This window comes from Trachurus japonicus, chromosome 20, assembly GCF_045865225.1.
Source record: "Trachurus japonicus isolate A0001 chromosome 20, Traja_1.0".
NCBI lineage: Eukaryota > Metazoa > Chordata > Actinopteri > Carangiformes > Carangidae > Trachurus > Trachurus japonicus.
This window is the reverse complement of record NC_140926.1, coordinates 21,968,530-21,991,118: the sequence shown is the minus strand read 5'-3', so window position 1 is coordinate 21,991,118 and position 22,589 is coordinate 21,968,530. Positions and strand designations below refer to the sequence as shown.

Genomic DNA, 22,589 nt, shown 5'->3' with positions numbered 1-22,589 from the left:
GAAATAATGGCAAATTAGAAAACAGTTTAAAAAGCCTGGGAAGATTGCTAAAATAAGCTGCGAGATAGGATTTGAGGATGTTTGTTGACTCGTGGGCTGTTTATCCTGAGAGGAGCAGCAGCAGTCCTCGCTACATCTTCATAGCCGGCTCATTAGCCACTGCCCTGCCGCGGCTCTGCAACTTCATGCAAAGCACTCTCCTAAGAAAACAGAAAATAGAAAATATGGGCCATCCCACAATATAAGCTACATCCTCTGCTTCAAGATCAATGCATACACACATGCTGCGATTTCATGAATGTAGTTTTTGGGGGTGTTTTTTGTCATAAACCGCTGCAATGAGGAGATGTATGTCGTTTATTTTTCACACTCACGCACACATGAGGGATGCTCAATGACAAAAGCTCCATGGTGACCCATAATGTTCACTGTAAACATCCAGTAAGCCTTCAGCGGAGAAAAATGGAGCATTCAAGAAAAATGAATGTATATCACAAGAAAGGAAACGACTTCATATTGTTTTGACATTATGAATGTGGCATCTAAGGAAGCAAATGTGTTTTGAGCATCAACATTTCAGTACATTTAGTCAAGAGGCCTGCACAGTATCAGTGAATTTCAATGTTGTTTTTCACTGTCCAGAGACCTTCGTCTAATGAAGCTTCCTGCAGCAGCTTTCATTAGAGAACATTTCCATGTTTCAATGTTTTGGGCCTAACATTTACATGTTTTATACACTTGAAATGAAAAAAAAGTTCCTCATGGATACTCTTTAAGCTCCAAGAGCTCCACTGGGACCTCTCTGAGGCTGTACATCTTTGATTTTAAGTGAAGGAATCCTCATGGCTCCTTAGAAGCTAAAAACTTCTGTGGGCCAATTAACGTCTTAAAATGCTGTGATCACCTTCGCTAAGATAAGTTCGGTTTGAAACTTGTAAATTTATACCTTAGCGATTTTCCTCAGTTCCTCAATTTACTTTGATGAATTCAACTGGTGATGAAGCAACTGATATCCATGGATGTCAGTAAATCCGGTCTTCCAGGTAATTACAGTAATTTCATACAAGGTTAAAATTCTGTATTTTACACTTGTCTGGTGTTTTATTTGTGGTTTTAAGTACCAGTGATCACATAAAAACATACCAGATTTCAGGTTAACATTCAGAAAAACAAAACAAAAACGTAATCCTGCAGTCCAGGCTACTGCTTTGTTGTGACATCATAAAGTAACAGAAGTCCTATCAAGTGTTTTTAAGATTCAGTTACATGAAAATCTCACCTGATACAATATGGGCTTTCTTAATTCCTTAAAAGATTATGCTTTAAAGGAGCTGATTTAGAAGATGTTTAACAAATTCCCTCTTCATCTTTGTTAATCTTCAATGATACTTGGCCAGTAGCAATTTAACTGAATCATTAAAGAGCCACATTTCCCTAATAATGTCATAGGCTAGTGCTGGTTTAGCCCTCTCTGCGGACAGGACAAGCTAACACTAAACAGTGAGACACAAAAACTGTAAGCGAAGCAATGTTAGCCTTCATTAATGGCCATGTAGCCACCTGGCAAATGAAATCTCCTTTAACTTGGTATTTTGTCTCCAGAATATATTGACTCCTGGGAGAAACAACAGCTAAACTCTCCTTTAGGCTATCTGCAATCGTTATCTGCTGCTTGGTGCTGCCGGTAGCATTCAGTGGACTGTTTGAGCTTTTTAGTTAAAAACATTAGCTTTCATTTAAAGTTATATGGTCACATAAATTCAGTATTGTCACTCGTTTAACTCTGTGGTCTTTAGACTAATCCCTGAGAGAATTATCCAGCTCGAGACGCTAACTCTCCACGATGCTAATAAGATAGCTGCTAAGGTGCCTGCTGCTTAGTGAGCATTTCCATGAGCAAGCCCTTGGATTTTTACAGCTAGTAACATCCCATTTGTTTTATGATGTTTCCAGCCTTTTTAGTCACTATAGCGGCTACATAGTGTTCACATGATACTGTAGCTATTCTACATCTTTTCAATTAAAGGAGACATATTATGCCCCCTTTCCACAAATTAAAATAGTTCCCAGGTGTCTCAAAACAGCCCTGTTCAGAAGCTGGTTTCAGTGCCTGTCTCTTTAAATGCAAATGAACCACTGCTTGCCCCACCACTTCTACCGGTAGGGGTGGGATTATGCAAATTTGAATCCTAGTTACATCACTGGAAGACAACTGAGGGAACAGCTCGTAAAACCACATGGATTTCAACATAGGGAGCCTGCACATTACAGATTTTTTTTGTTAATTCTCACATTTTGGGGGCAGGAAGGCAAGACAAACACTCAAATATATGCTAAAGAGCCTTCAAGAAGTGATATTTCCATAATATGTCCCCTTTAAAGATGCTTTTCCACCACAAACCTTAATTTAAATAAATTTTCAATCTTGAATTAAAAAAAAAAACTAAGGTAAAGCTGTCACTGCCTATCAGAAGACAAACATAATGAACCACAACTGTAATACAATCTGCAGGTTTTAATGTTAAACAAAGGTCTCCCACTGTATAGCCTAATCATCTCACAATTTTGAAAGCTGACAATTTTCACTGTCCTTCAAATTTAACAAATCTCATGAAAATCAAACTCAGTGTTTATTTACCTATAGCTACATCTGTCAGAGAGTTTAACTCAGCTCATCTTGGGTATGGGCAAAGCAGGTCAATGAACACATCATAGAAGTGCACTGAGGAATTTATAAATAACTTACAGAAATATACACACAATATATGATGTGCTTTAACAAGACTACCCTCTGCCATCTTTTCCAGTTTCCCTGTCATCCTCTCAAAACATTGCATATTACATTTGTAGCACGCAACTGCGATTACACTTGTGGGAAATTTATCACATTTGTGGGATTATCACAGTAAAAGCTGCAGATTTGTATTACATCTGTGGTTTATTACCTCTGTGGGCTGTTATTACATTGGTGGGTGTTAGAAAAGGTTTTACAGTCACATTGCGATTTGCATTTCCACAGCTGAGTCAAAGCCAAGGGAAAGATAAAGCAAATTAGTGTGCTGACTAATCAGAAGAGCAACAGTCGCCTTTCACATCATTTGTACAAAATGTGACAACAAAGCCTTTGTTGAGTCACTCAAATGGTTCCTGTTCCTGCTGTGTAAATTCACCTAAAAACAGCTGCCTGTTGAATCTGGAAGCCGAGCGCTGTGGCTATTAATTGCTGCTTTGATTGACTTTCAGCTTTTCCTGTCCACAAAATGTCAAAGTGTCCTTGAGTATGATGCTTAACTTGTAATTTCCGTGTGTGTATATGATGAAAAAAGTGTTTTTAAAATGTTGTTCAGTGATCCTTTGGTTTTAGTGTTTAAAGTTGTTGCTTAGTGTGGCTTTAAGCATAAAACTTTAAGCACACAGATAGATCCCATATTGGTGCTCTTTCTGTAGGACAAAGGCCAGTTTATTAACCTGTCACACAAGCACACACACACACACACACACACACCTTAATGTGTGCTCAGACAGCCCTTGGGCTCCTGCCAGCGCCTCAGTTGTCTGCTGCCCATCTCTGCCAAAGCACGACTGATTATACTTGGCTCTCTCTCCATCCATGTAGAAGGTGATTGGATCTCGTGGTTATGAGATGCAACATTGGTGTCAGACTAGAACAGCATGGATGGCCGTCAGAGATGTGTGACTCTGTGAGGGACTTGATGCAGGGAGGCATGAAAAGCTGCTCTCTTGTTTGAAAAAGGGGTAACATTAATAAAAATCTAATGTAAAAAAAAAAAAAGAGTGCTCATAGAACAGTAACCGGTGTGTCAACAGGGAAATCCTGCAGGCTCTTTTGGGTTATAGAACTTTCTGGGTGATTATTCTTTTGAGGGTTTTTTTCACCTCATATTGCTGCTTGAAGAAGTATGAGACACAACCGTAATTGAGAGAAATATTAGAAAGTGTTCACTCGGTTACCTTCATCTTCATCTTCGTTTAGTTACCTTTCAAGAAGAACTACCTTGGGGAAATAAAAATTTATACCACTGAAGATGCTCGGCTGGTTTTCAGTAGAAACCAAGACACTGTTGTGTCATTAACGTCTAACACTGCTGCACTTTTCTTTTTTTTTTATATAAACTTGCCACAGACTTTTCTCACTTAGAAATACTTATTTGAAATTTGGTGATCCACTGCTAGATAATACATCTTAATTTCTCCTACTTCTCATAAAGAGTTCAGTCACGGAGAGCTTGAAAGGAAGGGGGCTTCATTTATCACATAGTGTCCAGCATAAATTTCTAAAACTGATACGGGGCTGATGGAAATTTAACCGCCTGCCTCTGGGCGTTCAATGATCTTTAACAAAGTTTGCTAGAACACTTGAACCCATCGACGAGTCTCAAGTGAGGCTTCATGACACCAATGCCAATTAGAGCGAGAGGAGGCATTTACTTAAGTGACGTTCAAACAGCATGTCTGCCCCATAAAGTCCCCATTACTCTCCTATCATGTTTTTTCTAGACCCATTCGCCTCAACGACCAGAGCTCATACTTCCACAGTCAGTGTTAGTGACGTGTTTTTCATTAAGCTAAGTGGATTCTTTAAATCCCAAGGTTAGACATATATTTTAAAAACTTTAATGGGTTATAATCGCTCGCCCTGAGTGGCCTATGTTCTCTTACAGTCGATTGTGATGCTAACCAGAGTTCATTTCTGCTATGCCCTACAGTGCACCGCACTGGGAAACACAGAGGAGGAGTAAAACATGATACAGTAATGTCGTCAAATAATTCCAGTCTGCTTACATTCCCTGTTTTGTGTTGAGCTGTCAGTGGATTTAAAGCCTTCGTTATGGCGTGTAGAGTGACAGTAACTTACATAACATTTAACTCTTTTTGATTTTGTATCACAAAAGAATTTATTAGGGAATGTCTTTGCTGAAATACTTGAGCGCAGACGACACACAGTGTTGAATAATGAGATTCTTAATAACCCATCATTCAAGACTCCCTCGAGTTAGTTACATGTTGTACTTTTGTGTTGACACAGTTGAAATCCATGGTTTATCCATGGCATCGTAATCCAACTGTAGTCGAGTGATGTAGAGTCTGTGGGAGTAGAGAAAGGAATGTCTATAGTGGAGTACACAATGTCTAAAGTTTGCTAACGTCATCAGACGTTGGCCATCATGAGCTACTGATCATACCAGGCCCAGGGTGAATGAAGCAGCAAAAACCCTGAGTGAATTGAATTGAGTCAGAGAGAATTTTATTGCTCATAAATTAACTTTTCATTTCTAAGAGGAGGAGGAGGGCTGTGATATATTTTTTTGAAAGTCTTATTTTATGTGGCGTTCAGTCCTACAGGTGTTAAACACTGTGTCCGCCCTCAGCACCGGCTGTGAAAGGGACCACATTGTTTGTGTTAACTGTTAGTTTTAAACATATTGTCAATACCATGTATCTTACAGAACACACTCTGGGGGTTCAGACCCCAGCCTTTAGACAGCAGCACACGATGGAGTGTTGTGGGATGAACGTTTTGCCACTGTCTTTGTAAGTTACTAATTAGTCCCATTTGCAGCACACGCCTGGGCCATAGCAGAGGGTGACTTTGACAAAGTGCCTGGGCTGAAATACACCCTAAGCTCCACACTGCAATACCGCACTAGCGATTAAGCAGCAGAGGGCTAATGGTCAGAGGGGGAGGAGGATGCATCTGACCCAGTGTTAGGTGGGTTGCATCCTGGCTCTCTTTCGTCTAACAAGTCTCTTAACTCTGCTTCTTAATCCCAAATTGAATCTACAAGGTGCCCTTGGGAAAAGTACTTAATCCTGAATAGCTCCAATAACTTCCTTGCAATGCATAATGTCGACAAAATACATAAGTTGCAGCACCTGAAGGCGTTCAGTTAAGACAGCATTTTGCAATACATATTGATTGATAGCTTGTCGTTTAGTTTGAAGGTGAAGCTGAAATGGTAATGCTGTTAAGGACTGCGTTCTAATTGATGGCAGGCTCAAGGAGGTTTGAACAGCTGCCTCCAGCTCCATATACCATGGCGATATGGCAAGTCCTTTAGAGACAATTATCCACGCACATTAACACCGCTAAGCATGCATGCACGCTCGCCAACCTCAATGGCTGGAATAACAAAAGAAGAAGTTAGTTAGTGGAAAATGCCTTGTGCCTTAAAGAGGGGATTAATTACATTCTGAAGGGGGTATTTAAGATGTGACATGGCTTCATTCTCAAAATGACACAAGTATGACATCTGAATACGACAGGTGAGAGAAGGCTGCTCTGAGTGAGCTTTGTCTCAGCAGCAAGAATCTAATTAAACTACAAAAAAAAGCTTAAATAAAGGAAAAGGCCAGGGCCAACCCTTGTGTACTCTATATTTTGCCACTGAGGTCAAGACACGGTTCCTACGCAAGTATGGAAAAGAATGGAATTTGATTTTATACATTTCCAGGTCTGGAAAAGTATGGAAAAGGAAACTATTGTATGGAAATATATCTGGGTTTGGTCTCATCTGAAGTTATTTGGGTTAATTATTTTGTATGCGCTATTGTACCTAGCTACAATCTCCAGGAAATGATTTGGTTACATAATGGCATACACATTCAGAATAATGAAAACAAATGATAAATTGCATGCTTTTTTTATATTATGCACATCTATTTACTCAAATATCACAAATAATTTGAATTGTTTTACCGAGAAGACTGGAAATTAGGGACTGGAAAAAGTATGGAATTTGGACATTTCAAATGTGTAGGAACCCTGTCAAGAGGATGCAGGACTTGCTGTGATCAGCATGTGAGTAAGATATTAGTACAGGCTTTTTTTTTTAAAGAGAAAAAAAAGAAGAGAAAAGAAAAGAAAAATAAATCTGTCTTTCCTTTGGCTTCCTGGCTGAAGCTGTGTGTTGTTGTGGCTCTGTGCGAGGCTCTTGTTGTGGAAGCTGCGCCGAGTCGAGAACATTACAGCTGAAGGCTAGATATAAATCTGGCTGTCTCCTGCTGTTCAGGCAGGTAATATAGAGGGAGAGGTGCAATTTTTTAATTCTGTTCACAAACAACACACACACACACACTTTTTCTCTCTCTCTCGTGTGCAGGCAAACACATTTCTTTTGGGCTTAACATTACAAATGAATGGATCTTATAACATGCTGGACATGATATCTGTCTATAACACTCGGCTCCTTTGTGCTGTGGGATTATGGAGTCCTTTCACACTCAAGGATCCCTGGGTGGGTATAGTGACCCGTGATTAGAGCATGATCCTTGAATGTCACTTGGTAATAAACTACCTGGGCTGGAGGTTTTATTCCCTGTTTGTATGGCCTGTTTTTTTGTGTTATGGGATCTATTCCTTGTAAGTGGACTGCCTGAGGGTTCAGCAAATCACACACTCCAGCCTTCATGTTTAAGTGTTCATCACCTTCATCAGTGCCTCTCATAGCTGCACGTATAGAGCCAGAGGGTTCCTCCAAAAGTCTGCACTTTTATTTCTTCTTCTTCCTCTCAAGACAAATGTCAAGTATCTGGGCTTTAGCAGGGAGCGTGGCCCACCCGTCTGCCGCCAGTGGTGTGGAGACAGCTAGATAAATGCATGGCTACAATGCGTCTGGCTTGCACCGGAGGCAAAGGGAGTCACGGCGCAATGCGAGGCCGTGCCGTGATAGCGACAGAAGGATTTTAATCATCGCCTCTCCCCGGGAATGACACCAGCGCCGCACGGGGTAACAGAGATAGAGAGCGAGGGGGGGCTGGCACCCAGCAGACAAACAACAGCCTTGCAACATCGCCGTGTGGATTAGCAGTGTCGCTCGGTGAGAAGTGTGTGCTTCTGGCCAGGCAGGAAGAGAAACATGTTGCTGTTTTCCCTCTTTTTTCTTTTTTTTTCTTTCTTTCTTCCCAGGCTGGAATCAGGATTCATGGCATCATTAACCACAGCCAACATCTCTCAGGCTCCAACACACCAAGCTGATATTAAATAAGTATATCAGTTGTGTGTGAAGCCTGTCTATGGTTTACTCAGAGCATTCATTTGTCTCACTGCTGGCTGCACAAACTTAAAGGGATGGTTCACCCAAAATTCAAATTTCACTCATTATCTACTCATGTCGACTAAGGGCTGGGAGAATTTTCAGAGTCCTCCGTGCCTTCTCTGAGTTACGGGGGGTCCGCGCAGCAGTATTTTTCCATATAATGGTTGTGAATGGTGCTCACTTTTCTTCGTCCAAAAAGACACACCAAAAAACATCCAAATACCTCCATACTGCTCGTCTGTAATGTCCCTCTTGTATTGAAGCCCCGACATGAGAAATTGTTGCACTGACACAGGGAGAGCAGTGAACTGAGACACTGGGAGCTTCTGCTACAAACAAGCTTAAAATACAGACTTATTTCATTTTTTTCGGAACAATTTCTCATGTTGGGGCTTCAATACAAGACGGACATTACAGACGAGCAGAATGGAGGTATTTGGATGTTTTTTGGTGTGTCTTTTTGGACAAAGAAAAGTGAGCACCATTCACAACCATTATATGGACAAATACTGCTGCGCGGACCCCCTCGTAACTCAGAGAAGGCACGGAGGACTCTGAAAATTCTCCCAGCCCTTAGTCGACATGAGGAGTAGATAATGAGTGAAATTTCAATTTTGGGTGAACTATCCCTTTAACATTTTTTAAAATTTATTTATTTCACCTTTCAGGAGCCATCCGTTGCAGCTGTCATTATAATCCAACCATTATCCAGCTCCCTCCTCATCTTTACTTCCCCCTAATGTTTAAAGATACCTCTTTTAAGTCTAGACATCCCCGCTCCATCCCTGTGGTGGTGTTGTATGGAGTAGAGAACAAAAAAAAAAAGTTTTGTTCTGTTTGTATCTAGCTATTATTAAGGGAGCCCTGCCGGATTGAAGGCTTGAAGTAACCTTTCTGATGCAACTCAGTAAACAGGGTTCACAGGTGTCACTGCAGCAGGCATCAGAGCAGTGGTGGTGCTCTTTAATTGGCTATGAGGTTACACTGTGGAAGAGAAGCAACAGAGAAGTGATAAACGGATGGATGAAGGCAGGATGGGAGGGATAAACGGAGCAGATGGGTGAATATCCACAGCACACAGATAGATAGATGCCTAAATTCACAGCATAAAAGCATTACCCGTTGGAAAAAGAAAAAAAAAGAAGAAAAAAATGATGACATGTTTTGACTTTGTCGTTGAAGCTTAACCGAAGGAGAGAAAGGCAGCCGTGTTCTCCCTCTGTGCTGTGCATGAGAACGCCCCACTGTTCATTATTTGATGCAGGGGCTGAAATGGCATGTTTTGTAGAGCTACAGCAAAAAGATTATCGCTTTATTGACCACAGTCATTCCACTGTATGCCCACTGGCAGGGACTTTGGAGTACAGAAGTGGACAGCTCACTATAATTTAGCTAACTGAGCCATTTAGTTAAAACAGCCATTAACAGTTTTCAGCCAGAGGGACTGTAATGACATTAATAAAGGATGGCAAGGGAAAATTAAACACCTAATGGAATTGTTTATTTCCAAGTACAGCAGGGATTGACGGTCAAAAAAAAAGGCATCTTCATTTTCTTTCTTGAAGTCTTTTTGACCCACTTTTTCTTGATTTGTTTGTCCTTCCCGTCTTTGTTCCTGGATTGAGCTTAATTGTGAATTCTATGCGAGTGTGAGAGAGAGATAGTGTGTGTGTTTGTGTGTGTGTGTGTGTGTGTGTGTGTGTGTGTGTGTGTGTGTGTGTGCTCGTACTTCTATTCTTGTGAGACCCAGACTTGAATTTCTTGCTCAGGTTATAGAGGAGGAATAGTGGGGTTAGGTAAGGCAAGCACCCACGAGGGTTGCAGTTTTCGGGGTTAAGGAGAAAAGGTTTGTATGTATAGCATTTTACCTCAACACTTAGAGCCTCGACTGATGCATTAGTCCCTAGAGTCATGGAGGAAACAGAACACGCAGATCTCATACTAATATTGTGGGAGCTGGTGGACCTTAATCAGTCCACTGATAGCAGTGTCCTCCTATCGGCTGGAGATAAACACTTCTATATGTTCCATTTAGATTCAATGTAAACAGGAAGCCTCTTCAAACTTCTTCAGCTTGATTGAATCTGGATTTCTTCCTCAGTATTAAAAGCAATACTTCTTATTGTTGCCGGTACTTCCATGGCCAGGGACTAGACACAGGAACTGGAAGTGGATAAAAGATCATTGTTTTCACATGTAATGCCACTTCATTTTGTCATTATTAGCATGATGTCAGTGTATAATCATAGACAGAACTCTGCTTGTAGACTCAAGCAATAATCCCAAACAGTTCTATATGATGTAAAACATTTCTTGTCCATCGTACTGTGTGTATTTCATATACCAAGTTATGATATTGTTATTATCATTGATTGATGATGTGAATTTTCTCATGTTTTCATATAATGAGACGTACTCACATGCAGATTTACTACAGACAAACTGATTTTTGCTGTTTGTCACTTAGCACTACTGTAAGCCAATGCTATCATGTAAGAAGTATATGAGGTCCCTTGAATATGCAAAGAGCAGAGACACATGAGCGTTCATTTTGAGTTGTGTTCCTGTTGACTTGATGGATTTTTTCTCTGTGTTTGGTCTCCACCCACTCCTCGAGGAAATATCTATACTAATAATAATTCATTTAATTTATATAGCGCTTTTCAGTAAACCCAAAGACGCTTACAAAGAAACAGGGTAGAGACATACAGGGGGAGACGAGGGAGAGACAGTACACAATGACACAGTAATGAGCAAGATGATGGAATTATTATTATCTTACTCTCTAGCAAGTTCAAGCAAGTTTTCAACATTGTCTGGCCGGTTATACTGGACAGATGACTAACTGTCAGAGGTTTCAACTGACCACTTCAGCTACAAACAAGCATAATGAGGCATTGAAGTAACATAATACATCCAAATTACACTAAAACACTACAGTCAGGTGATAATTGTTTCATTATGTCCTGACAATTGCACAATGTACAAATGAGATATGAATCATTTGACCTTTTAAAGTAACTTTGAGTGAAAAACATGTATAAATCTTCTATTGCTTTGTCAAACTTGGCACTGAAACCTGCAAACAATGCCATATCTGAAAAACAACACAATCCTCATCAAGGCCACAGCTGATTGAGAATATAATGAGCAAATAAGTGGTGTTTTTTTTTCCCTCCTCATGAGAGTGGACCTCAATTACATGTCAAATTTCTGGGTAATTTAAAGGATTATGAGAAATTCTTCAGGTGCAAACTCTAAGCAAGAGCCCTCCTTTGATCTGCTTCATCAGGCTGTGTATGCGATAAAGCAACAAAAAATGAGTCATTTATTCAGGAACTGTGTGCCGAGGCTTTGTGAGGTTCTTAATGAGTAATCTTCCATGTTCGGTAGGAATCTTTAATAAGTGCCATTTAATGACTGAAACACATTGTGTGGTAAGTCATTAACTTTGAAAGCAACAGTGATTGCTTTTGAAGGATTAGCACGTTTTTCTTTGCATTTAAATGCGCTGCGCTAATTTTTCTGGAATTATCATCTTTGTAGTCAAGAGATAAAGATGAGATTAGAAAAATGTCATTAATGAAAAGATTTCTGCGCAAGCGTTTTAGTATTTTCTGCATGTGTACCACAACTTAACAACTCTTCTCCGTTATATACAGCAGCTCAGGTGCAAACAGACAGTGACAGACAAATGCCAGTCATTTGATGTTAGTGTTGTCACGTCTCTGATCCTCTTCTGATACAGATCAATCATGACAGGGGGACAGACAGATAATGCCTCCCCTGGCGGCTTGAATGTCCCCTTGCATGTGCTCTTTTTTTCTGACAGCGTCTTAACATTAACCACATCATGTGTCAGACTGCTAAACTATTTGGAGTGACAGCACATTTTAGGGCACAGAAGAGTCACAATTCATTGCTGTTGTGCAAACAAGCTACCAACCATTATGGGCATCCACCATTATCCTCCAGTCGTGTTTTCTTGTAATTGCTTCTTGAAGGGTTGATGATGTGAGCAGGTTTCCACCATATATTTAGACCAGATCCATGTTGTCAGGAACCCCTCCAGTAACTGAGTGATGTACCTGTCAGATAGCTTAGTAGTTTCAATAATTTCACAGTATGATGTGTAATTTAGTTTGTTGTGTTTGCATGTCTTCTAGACACTTTTTTGATTGCGTTCAAATTTTTTGATGCTTTTATCCTAAAAACCAACAGTGAGCTGCAGGCATTTAAAGCTCCATGGGGAAGAAAAGTTCTAACAACAATCTGTCTTCTTGAAGGAAGAAAAAAAAACAAGCAAAACACAGATGAAAACAATAGGAACATAAGTTATTTATGAAACATATTTTCTTCTTGTCACCTGAAGAAGTGACTTTCAGCCAGGCGGAGCGCCTGTACCCTAAGAGGTACCTCTGCACTTAATAGTGGATAAGACCAATTTGCTATGAGAAAGTGGGAAAAGTTAGCGATAAGAAATGTAGCCAAATGTATTATTTGAACCATATACTAAAAATAAAGAATGAACTGCTAAAAATGTTAGCTAAAAGTAAGGGATGAGTGCTAAGAATAGCATTACCAATTGATAAATTGCAGTTAGCAAATATGTGGATAAATGTTGAACAATTGATAAATTAGGCTGTATGTTGATAATTTGCTTGTCTTTGATAAATGGTTGAAACATTGTATAGTAATGAATAAACTGCTCAAATTAAGGAATACATTGTAACTTAATAGTAGCTAAGTGATGAAGTGCTGAAAGTGCCAGAGAGTTGTTAAAGATATTTAAATTGTCAGCTAAAAGTATTTTTGAATTAAAAGTAAGGATATGATACATGTTTGAGATGTTGTTAGCTAGAGGTTGAGATGGATACTTCAAGTTAAACAGCTACAGTAAATGTAATGGATTGAGATTGAATTGTTGAAATAGATGATTGATACAGGACAAGTTATTATATAACAAAATGTTTCATTAAAGTGGCTAAATATTCAAATTCTGCAGCATAAAAGTGGGAGAAATACATATCTAAACTTGATCTACCAACATTTCCTAACATTTTTTTTACACTTGCCACTTTTATGTCATCTTTTTTGAAGGGAATTCAAATACACACTATTTGGAACATGACAGGCAGAGTCGATGAACTGATACGTGAACTGACAGTTGACAGGCTGCTAGGCTATGTCTAATAATAAAAAAAGGCATCTCCAGCATCTTTTTCTCTCTCTCTCCCTCTCCTCAGGTGTCATCAGAACAGCTCTGCCTAACATGGACCGTGAGACGCGGGACCAGTACGTACTCGTCATCCAGGCCAAAGACATGGTCGGCCAGATGGGCGGCCTCTCCGGCACCACCTCTGTCACGGTCACGCTCACTGACGTCAACGACAACCCGCCTCGGTTCTCTCACAGTAAGGCCCCCGCTCCTGATTGTCCCCTCATAGTAAAATGATTGTGATGAATATGAGCCACTGTTTGTGTTCTTGCTCAATATGTTCCCGCTTTCTCGACCAAAGTCCGGTCCAGATGCAGCAGGACTCTCAGATGCCACTTCCACATCTGGATGAACTCTCAAAAATACTGGAGGTTAAAGGGATAGTTCACCCAAAATTGAAATTTCCTTATATACTCACCCTCATGTCGACTAAGGGCTGGGAGAAGGAGTCCTCCGTGGCTTCTCTGAGTTACAGGGGGTCTCGGCGTAGCAGTGCATGTCCATATAACGGTTGCAAATGGATACCAACTAAATGCGAAATTGTCCCGAAAAAAATTAAATAAGTCTATATTTCAAGCTTGTTTTGTAGCGGAAGCTTCTCGAAGTTCCTCTTCCTGGTTCGTCAAATTTGGAGCTTAAAATATAGACTTATTTAATTTTTTTCGGGACAGTTTCGCATTTCGGGGCTTCAATACAAGACAGACATTACATACGAGCAGCATGGAGGTATTTGGATGTTTTTTGGTGTCTTTTTGTTACGAAGACAGTTGGTATCCATTTGCAACCGTTATATGGACATGCACTGCTACGCCGAGACCCCCTGTAACTCAGAGAAGCCACGGATAACTCTGAAACTTCTCCCAGCCCTTAGTCGACGTGAGGGTGAGTAGATAATGAGTGAAATTTCAATTTTAGGTGAACTATCCCTTTAACAATGAAAATCAGTCCAGATATAACAGTATATGGGTCAGACAGTGTCAGTGACATACGCATAATATTCTGTGCTAGTATGGGGTCAGTTAAGATTTTCATTTACAATACATAGTATTTTTTTATTCAGCAGCTACTCCAATCAGCAATCTGAATGGAAAGCATCAGCTCATTGCTATATTTGCAGTGTTCCTTTGTTCCAGTCGAATGGGCCAATAAAAATATGTTATTGCTGAAAAACCCACTTGAACTCAGAGACCGAATGAGGGCATACTTTGTACTGTATGCAGTGAATGCAGAGGGCTGTTATTCTACCCTTCAAGAGGAGTGATTGGAAAATATTAAATTTGCTGTATTATCTGTAACAACAATGAAGAATTACTTCCCAGTAATGTGAAGTAAAATTATGTTGAATGGAAAATACTCATTAAATCCTTGTCATTAAACTTCCTCTAAGGCTATTTTAACCCTGTTCCCTCTTTATCTTTGCTACTACACTCGATTGGTGTTTTCAGGAAAACATTTGGACTTTTTTATTGCTAAATTAAAAAATGGCCTTCCTGCAAGGTGTGCACCTCCCTGCTTTACTCTTCATCAGAGCTCGGGCTGCTTCGGCGTTGGATACCGGGATCAATCAGGCTCCGTTTTTTGTTGTCAGCCTATTTCACGGGCTGCTAATGGGTTCCAGGGCGAGCTTTAGGATTCAAAGGCATGCAGTGCTTCTCATGATAATCCGAAGCGCCGGCAATCGGTTTACCGCTGATAGCCCAACCACTGTCTGGCTGTTGCACTCACCACTGGACTGCAATGAGGGCGAGTCAATTTGCCGGCCCCTGGGGGGGAGGGGGAGAAAGGTTCAAGTTTGCACAACAAGTCATCAATGCCATTTTATCCCAGCGTTGTCACACTGGGAAGAAAGAGACTTTGGAGGAGTTCTGGGTTTCTCTCCTGCTGTCGTGCTCGCAAGGGTCATGGGTCAGAATCGATAGACCATTATGGAGCATCAGGGCTGATAGAGTCCAGGAGCTATAGGTAGTCCTTGGTAGAAACGAGGGGGGGAAAGAAGCCAAGGTTAGCTGCATGAGAGGACAGGCCGGGGATGTGAGGGGGGGAGGAGTGAGGGGGAAGAGGTAGGTGCAGGGGCAAAACGGAGGGAGGAAAGCAATTTTTTGGTCTTTTAAAGAGCTGCTATTCCACGGCAAATTAAAAAGCCATTATAAAGATTACATGGCGGCAAACAATGTCAGGCAGATTAGCATTTAGACGGTGGCTGAGGGAGACACTGTGAGGAACACAGAAAGGTCTGGTAATGAGCTCTGCCATGGTGATTGGGGAGGTTATGATTATGAATATGATTCCCTTCTTTATTCTTATAAGAGTTCTTTAAATCAGAAGGGTCAGACAAAAGCCCAGGGAACACAATGGAGAGTTCCGGAGTAATAGAATCTTTGAGTGGACATTTCATCCCTTGAAAGGTACCAAAGGGATCTAACCATGACTCCTGCTTTCTTTTTTTTTTTTTCCAACTTATTTTCTATTTTCAGTTTTGAGGCACAACCAAGGCACCATTCAGGAAATTATATGTATTCTTTCAAATGTAAAGCTGTAGAAATATAAAGAAAGAAAATGGTCTGCATGCTTTCTTAATTGCATACTGCTCCTCCGTTGCCGATGCTGCAGTATGAGGAGAAAGCAAAGTGCTTTATTCCATATGTGCCACGACTGCTGCCTGTCTGTGTTATGCAACATTTTGTGCAGCCAGACACCCAAATCAAAGCTGAAGGGGTATATAACAAAAGCTGTGCTGCTTGAAGGTGAGTTGCTAGCGAAATAAACACATCCATTATACCAGCATCCGCTCCTGTCCATCCTTTTCCAGAGAGCTATCAGTACACAGTGCTGGAGTCGCTGCCGGTGCAATCTGTGGTGGCCAGAATCAAAGCGGCGGATGCTGATATCGGCTCCAACGCCGAGATGGACTACAAGATCATGGACGGAGACGGGCCAGGCATGTTCAACATAACAACAGATGAAGACACACAAGAGGGGGTCATCATTCTCCTCAAGGTACAGCATGAACAACGGACACCATAATAGAAAGAGAAATACACCAGTAAGGCATCAAGAATCCTAGTTAAGCCAGACTGTGAATAGCAATCTGAAACCTTTGTACCATGACTATCTGCCCGTAAATGACACTGAACCCTCCCCCCTCTGAAAGTCACTGACTCATATAGGGAAACGCTTCAAGGCTGTTGGGTAAAGCCATGTTCACAAGCAGATGTTATGGCACAGAATGATGCTGGGAATGTAAGTAGGACTGTTGTGATTAAAGGGATAGTTCACCCAAAATTGAAATTTCACTCATTATCTACTCACCCTCATGTCGACTAAGGGCTGGGAGAAGTTTCAGAGTCCTCCGTGAGTTACAGGGGGTCTCGGCGTAGCAGTGCATGTCCATATAACGGTTGCAAATGGACACCAACTGTCTTCGTAACAAAAAGACACACCAAAAAACATCCAAACACCTCCATGCTGTATGTAATGTCCGTCTTGTATTGAAGCCCCGAAAGTCTATATTTCAAGCTTGTTTTGTAGCGGAAGCTCCTCGAAGCTCCTCTTCCCGGTTCGTCAAATTTGGACGAACTGGGAAGAGGACGGACCCTGGTTCGTCCAAATTTGACGAACCGGGAAGAGGAGCTTCCGCTACAAACAAGCTTGAAATGTAGACTTATTAAATTTTTTTCAGGACATTTTTGCATTTCGGGGCTTCAATACAAGACGGACATTACATACGAGCAGCATGGAGGTATTTGGATGTTTTTTGGTGTGTCTTTTTGTTACGAAGAAAAGTGGTATCCATTTGCAACCGTTACATGAACATGCACAGCTACGCCGAGACACCCTGTAACTCAGAGAAGCCACGGATAACTCTGAAACTTCTCCCAGCCCTTAGTTGACATGAGAGTGAGTAGAAAATTGAAATTGAAATTTTGGGTGAACTATCCCTTTAAGCATATAAACTCTGTACAATTCATATTATATATTACATACTGTACACTTTGAATTAGGCAACACCTACTGCCTTTACTCAGGAAGCTATATTTATTTATTTATTTGTGTTTGATGTCACACTGTGGGGGGAAAAAAACAAAAAAAAAACCTTTTTAATTTTTTATGGAGAAACATTTCAAGATAAGGCTTGCAATACTCTATGTTTGTTCTTATCATCAACAAATTCTGTGAAAAGAATCAAACCAACAGTGAATTGATTCTGCTAACAAGTATTCCCAGCATACCTAAAAAACCTAATGCACTGCACCTCGTATTTGTGCCGTAAACCTTCACTGTTGTCCAAAAACTATTAAAAAGGCATCAGAGGGCCACACACTTCCACTGGATGACATGTAACTTTATTACAGTGAACATGGGCCCTGCTGTTTGCTGAAAATGTACTATTACTGTTGCTTGATACACGAGTGTCACACAGGAAATGATGCGGTTTTGTTGTTGTTCTTACACGTTCTGATACGCAGAAATACTTGAACAACACTGGTGACATTTCATGTGTTTCTCGGTTGGCTGTGATTTGTAAGCAGCAGGCAGCACGCGGCTGTTTACTGGAGGATATTAGGTCTAACTGCCTCTCTTTCCCTTTCTCCTCTTCGTCTGTCTCACCGTGTCTCAAAATGTCTTCTGCACCTCTGGATTAAGTGATAATCATTAATGACAAATCAACACTGACAATCTCCAAACGCCTTTGATCGAAGTAAACATCCCATGGTCACTCAAAGGTTTACTACCCCACAACAGCACCAGAATTGCAATATCTGTAGAACCAGCAAAAGGCACAGAGTTCACTGTGATTGATGGGAGAGAACGGAGAGATTTAAAAAACACTTCCCTCACCATGGGAACCGATATGCTATTGTATAAATAATGTAATTGACATTTACCTACTTACATAAATAAAACATCTCAAGTTTAATGTGCAACAAAGTCACTTATTCATACAGGAAACATGTTGCACATTCTTGCCTCATTTTTGGATGTTTCAGAGTTTCATGCTTCACATTTTCAGGGTGTCAGAGGACTTCAAATGGTCTCCTCTGGCCACATGGATGTGACAGTTTAATGCTGCAGCTCTTTTGTGCGAGAGAACGAGAGAGCTTTTGTTGGGCACTAGCAATTCTTGTCAGATGGGCCAATTTGATCCTTTTGTTTGTTTTGCACCAAACTCACACAATTACAACATTGGAGAGCGTCACCGACAATGAAAGTGTCAAATCAATGTTCTCCTGCAGTATATTATGTGTTGCGATGGGGAGTTCAATAAGCCAGGCAAAATGACAAAATGTTTCAAAAGCATTCATTTCACAACACTTTTCACAATCTGCTGTGCCTTTTTTAAAATCAATATAATTGCTTTCCCAGCACAAACTAGCTATAATCTATCACCAAATGACTTTGTTTAAGTCTGACTGCATGCGTTTTAAATTGTAATGGCTCTTTAGAGTCTGCATCCTTAATTGGGATCAATATCTCAGCATTTTATGGATGATTTACTGATTTACATACATCAATTGCTCTTCGCTTGTCTGTAAAGGTGGAGTAGATATAGCATAGCATTTCTGACTAATCCAACAAAAGCATTTTTTTTGCCACCTCATAGCTCACCTGTCTCATTTTGACATGAAAAAGTGAAGATTTCTCACATGTGGTTGTGTACTCTTTCTCTCCCTCTCTCTTTCCACCAGCCTCTAGACTTTGAAACGAAGAGCGGCTTTTCTCTTCGAATCGAAGCCACGAACAGGAACATTGACACCAACTTCTTGAGCTTGGGCCCATTCAGCGACACAACGTCAGTCAAGGTGACGGTGGAAGATGTGAACGAGCCACCCGTCTTCTCCGCTCCACTGACCAAGATGCTTGTTTCAGAGGACGCCAGAGTGGGCACCTCAATCGGAAGGGTCTCTGCCCATGACCCCGACACCTCCAACAGTGCCATCAGGTACTAACGACTTGCTGACATGCTTTTATACAGTGGTACATATTTTAAATCCTCTTTAAATCAGCTTTTTCTCAAGGGCTATTCATTATACAATGAATGTACACAGAGATGCCCCAATGATCCTGATAGAAAAAAGAGTGAAGAGAAGTAATGTTTCAAATCCATTCAGCTAATTCATATACTCGCAATCGCAAAGAATGTGCAGACCCTCAAAAGTCCCTGTGCGGCTGTCACAAGGACACTGCCAGATGGTAGGAGGGCCAAAGAGTGCAGCATTTGCAAAAGTGAAATGCCATCTTGAACAAGAGAAGGGCATTCCTGCTGGAGGGTCAAGGCCTCAACACTTGTGCCGTGGCATTTATGACTCAAAACAAGCTCTCGCGTTGCCAATCTGTGCAGTGTCACTCTCAAGATCCCCACCTATTTTGCATTAATTGAATGAATATTGTATGGAATTCATGCTTGGTCTGTTAGGACTGTTAGTAATCTCAATCAGAAAATCAAATTACTGCACCATTGTAGCTGTAAATTGACTCTTTTTTTCTCTTGTGGCTGTTATCGGCGTCTGCAATATATTTCACTACATCTGTTGAAATTAAAATTATTGTGGAACTAATGCAGCCACAAGAGTCAAATTACATTGCAATAATACCCTTTGGATGTAGGCTAATTGAAGTTGTAATTTTCTCTAGAAATACGAGTTGCTGTGTATTGAAAGGGTTTGATCAGTGTTGTGAGCTGAGGGACAAGTAGACAGACTTCAGTTTTATCAAAGTTTAATAGGGTTTTGTTTCACTCTTGCTATAAAGCTCCAAGTTCCTGTTGCTTGTCTGAATTACAAGTGATCTCTGTGCTTGTGCTAATTAACTGTACTCAAAAAAACAAAAAAAAACATACATGTTCGTTGGTAATTGACTAAAGTTTTTTTATGTAAGCTATCATCAGAGAGTGTTACAGTTTGATGAAAGAAAACCATCATAATCTTCCCTTACAAGTGGTAAAGCACTTAAATGTCAGATCAATACCACTGTCCACAGGCAATTTTACTTTTTAGTGTGACGGTTGTGCGTGGTTGTGTGTTTGTTGCTTCCAGGTATTCCATAGACAGGAACACAGACTTGGAGCGCTTCTTTAACGTGGATGCTGCCACCGGGATCATCAGCACAGCCAAGGCTCTGGACCGAGAGGCCAACTCGGTCCACAACCTCACCATCTTTGCCATCGAGAGCCGTAAGTTTTTACTCACAGCAAACACGGCGAAACTAGTCAGAGTTCATCATTCGCTAAACCACATTGCGTAAATGGATAAACACCCACGAATAGTGTGGAGTGTGGAACATGATGTTTTCCAAAGTTAAAAAATACAAGAGTGAACAGCAAATATAATCAACTCAAAATTAAGCTACAAGCTACAAATGAAAGTTATTAATTAACTAGCTCCATTCTCTAAAAAAAAAGATTTGGCGCCCTATTTCATTTCTCATCATGTGGAAACTGATGGCAGCTCTTTTCTCTTTCTTCTAGTTCACTAAACACAGATTTTAGAAGTTGCTCCTGAAAATCAAAGTAAAAACATATTGTTGGAAACTAAAAAATGTTAGCTAAACAGGAGGATGATAAAGGAGCCTTTAGCTCTGGTATACCAAGATGTATGAAGTTCATGTTTAGTCCTTTTATAAGATCCTCTAGTTCAAACATGAAATCAGTTGGACGCTGTGTTTTCTAACTCACCTCGGTACCATTAGCTAAATTAGCAAGCTAGCTATAACTGATGAATAAATTCCACAGGCAGGTTTTATTTTAACTGGAAAAATCTATGTTGCTGGCTCAAAATGAGACCACTGCTTTTGTCTACTGTCTGAACAAAAAGACACATTTTTGAAAAATAACAGAAATTTAAGGAACATGTCTGCCACTAGGTTTAGCGAGTGGCCAGTTAGCTCTTTAGCTTGTCACTTGAGAGAGTGGAACCTCAGATCGTGTCTGTGCCGTTAACCTCATCATAATATCCTGTAGCCTCTTCTGCTTTGGACAACACAATTGTTAAGACAATTGTTGGGGTCGTTGTAGTTGCTGTCAGCGAATGTTAATTCACGCACAGGGCAGTCGTTTTGACCTCCATGTTTTCCCTGAGCTGCGGGGACAAGATGCTGACTAAGGGTGGGCGATCTCACCCACGGGTGAACTATGTTAATGTGAATAAGAGCCATGTGCCTTTTTGTTCATCTCTCAATGGCTTCAAGGACACGAGTAGAACTTTTTTTTTTTTCTTCCTCCTAGTGTTCCTATCATTTCTCTGCCATCACGCAACCACAATTGACAACAATCATCCGCACGCTATCTGCTGAGCGTTCTAGACAGCTGCATCACATCAGTATAAGTTAAAAAAAGACAAGCAGCCTGTCAGCCTGGCAGTTTCTCTGCTTTCACATCTTCAGAGTGAGCACGGTGTGAAAAGGGGTCTTCATTTTTTTTTTTTTCAAAAACCTTTTTATCACTCTTTGCTTCAAAGATGTGTTTTTATTTACATCTAACAGCACACAGGCACACTACTTGGTTAAATCCCGAGTGTGAGCACTTGCCTGATATAGCAACAAAGAGAAGGCAGCATATAATAATAGCCATACGAAATGTCACCGCAGTCCCTCATGCATGAGGTACTGGCTTCTGACACATAGTGACACTCAGGCACTGTTTTCAGCAAAGAACATCTTTGAGTTCACGGACTGGCAACAAAATCCACTGCCCTGTATGCCGTATGACAGTATTTATAGTAAATTGGTTCTTTGTAACTGAAGAGGGTCCAGGGACTCTTTGGTTGAGGGATGTTGTGCATTTGAGCTGCAGTCACTCACATTTCATCCGCTCTGCCCAGACCACGCCAATGACAACAAGACTGTGGCCCGAGGCTCCACACGTCCTTTTTATCACCATCAAATCAGCCAGCCCGAATGTCAGCGCGTCATCTCTGGCTGGCATGGCGGCGACGCCAGGCTAAATCATCTTCTTGCACTCAGACGCAGCCATTTAGCCATCAGTGTGTGTCAGGCAGACAGAGGCGTGAAGCCCACTGTTCACGCACGCAGCCCCCCCCACCCCCGACAACAAGCCTAGCACTGAGTGTAATCGCTTTGGCTTATCCACAGCAGAGCGGGTAAGGACGCCAGCTGTTGGAAGCACACTGCATATTTCATTACAGCAGCACTTTTTTCTTCCTCCTTTGTGATTAATTAAAAAACATGGGAAAGATCAATATTCCATAATTTGGCCAAGTGCATCAACGCAAAGTTAAGGCGGAATTAAAGTGTTTAAAAGAAAGTTTGCTGAACACCACTGATATACACGGGGACTCTCTTCTCTCTTTATATTTCAG

At 40.9% G+C, this 22,589-nt stretch overlaps 1 protein-coding gene across 2 annotated transcripts in view; it reads left to right on the top strand.

Moving 5' to 3' along the window:
* The window catches only part of LOC146966879 (cadherin-7-like), a 157,306-nt gene that overhangs the window by 105,973 nt on the left and 28,744 nt on the right, over positions 1-22,589 (top strand). For both annotated transcript variants that reach the window (XM_085762609.1, XM_085762611.1), the window contains exons 5-8: positions 13,304-13,471; positions 16,085-16,272; positions 18,963-19,216; positions 20,310-20,446. In XM_085762609.1, the coding sequence (XP_085618735.1) occupies positions 13,304-13,471; positions 16,085-16,272; positions 18,963-19,216; positions 20,310-20,446 (747 nt within the window). The remainder of the gene's footprint in view (positions 1-13,303; positions 13,472-16,084; positions 16,273-18,962; positions 19,217-20,309; positions 20,447-22,589) is intronic.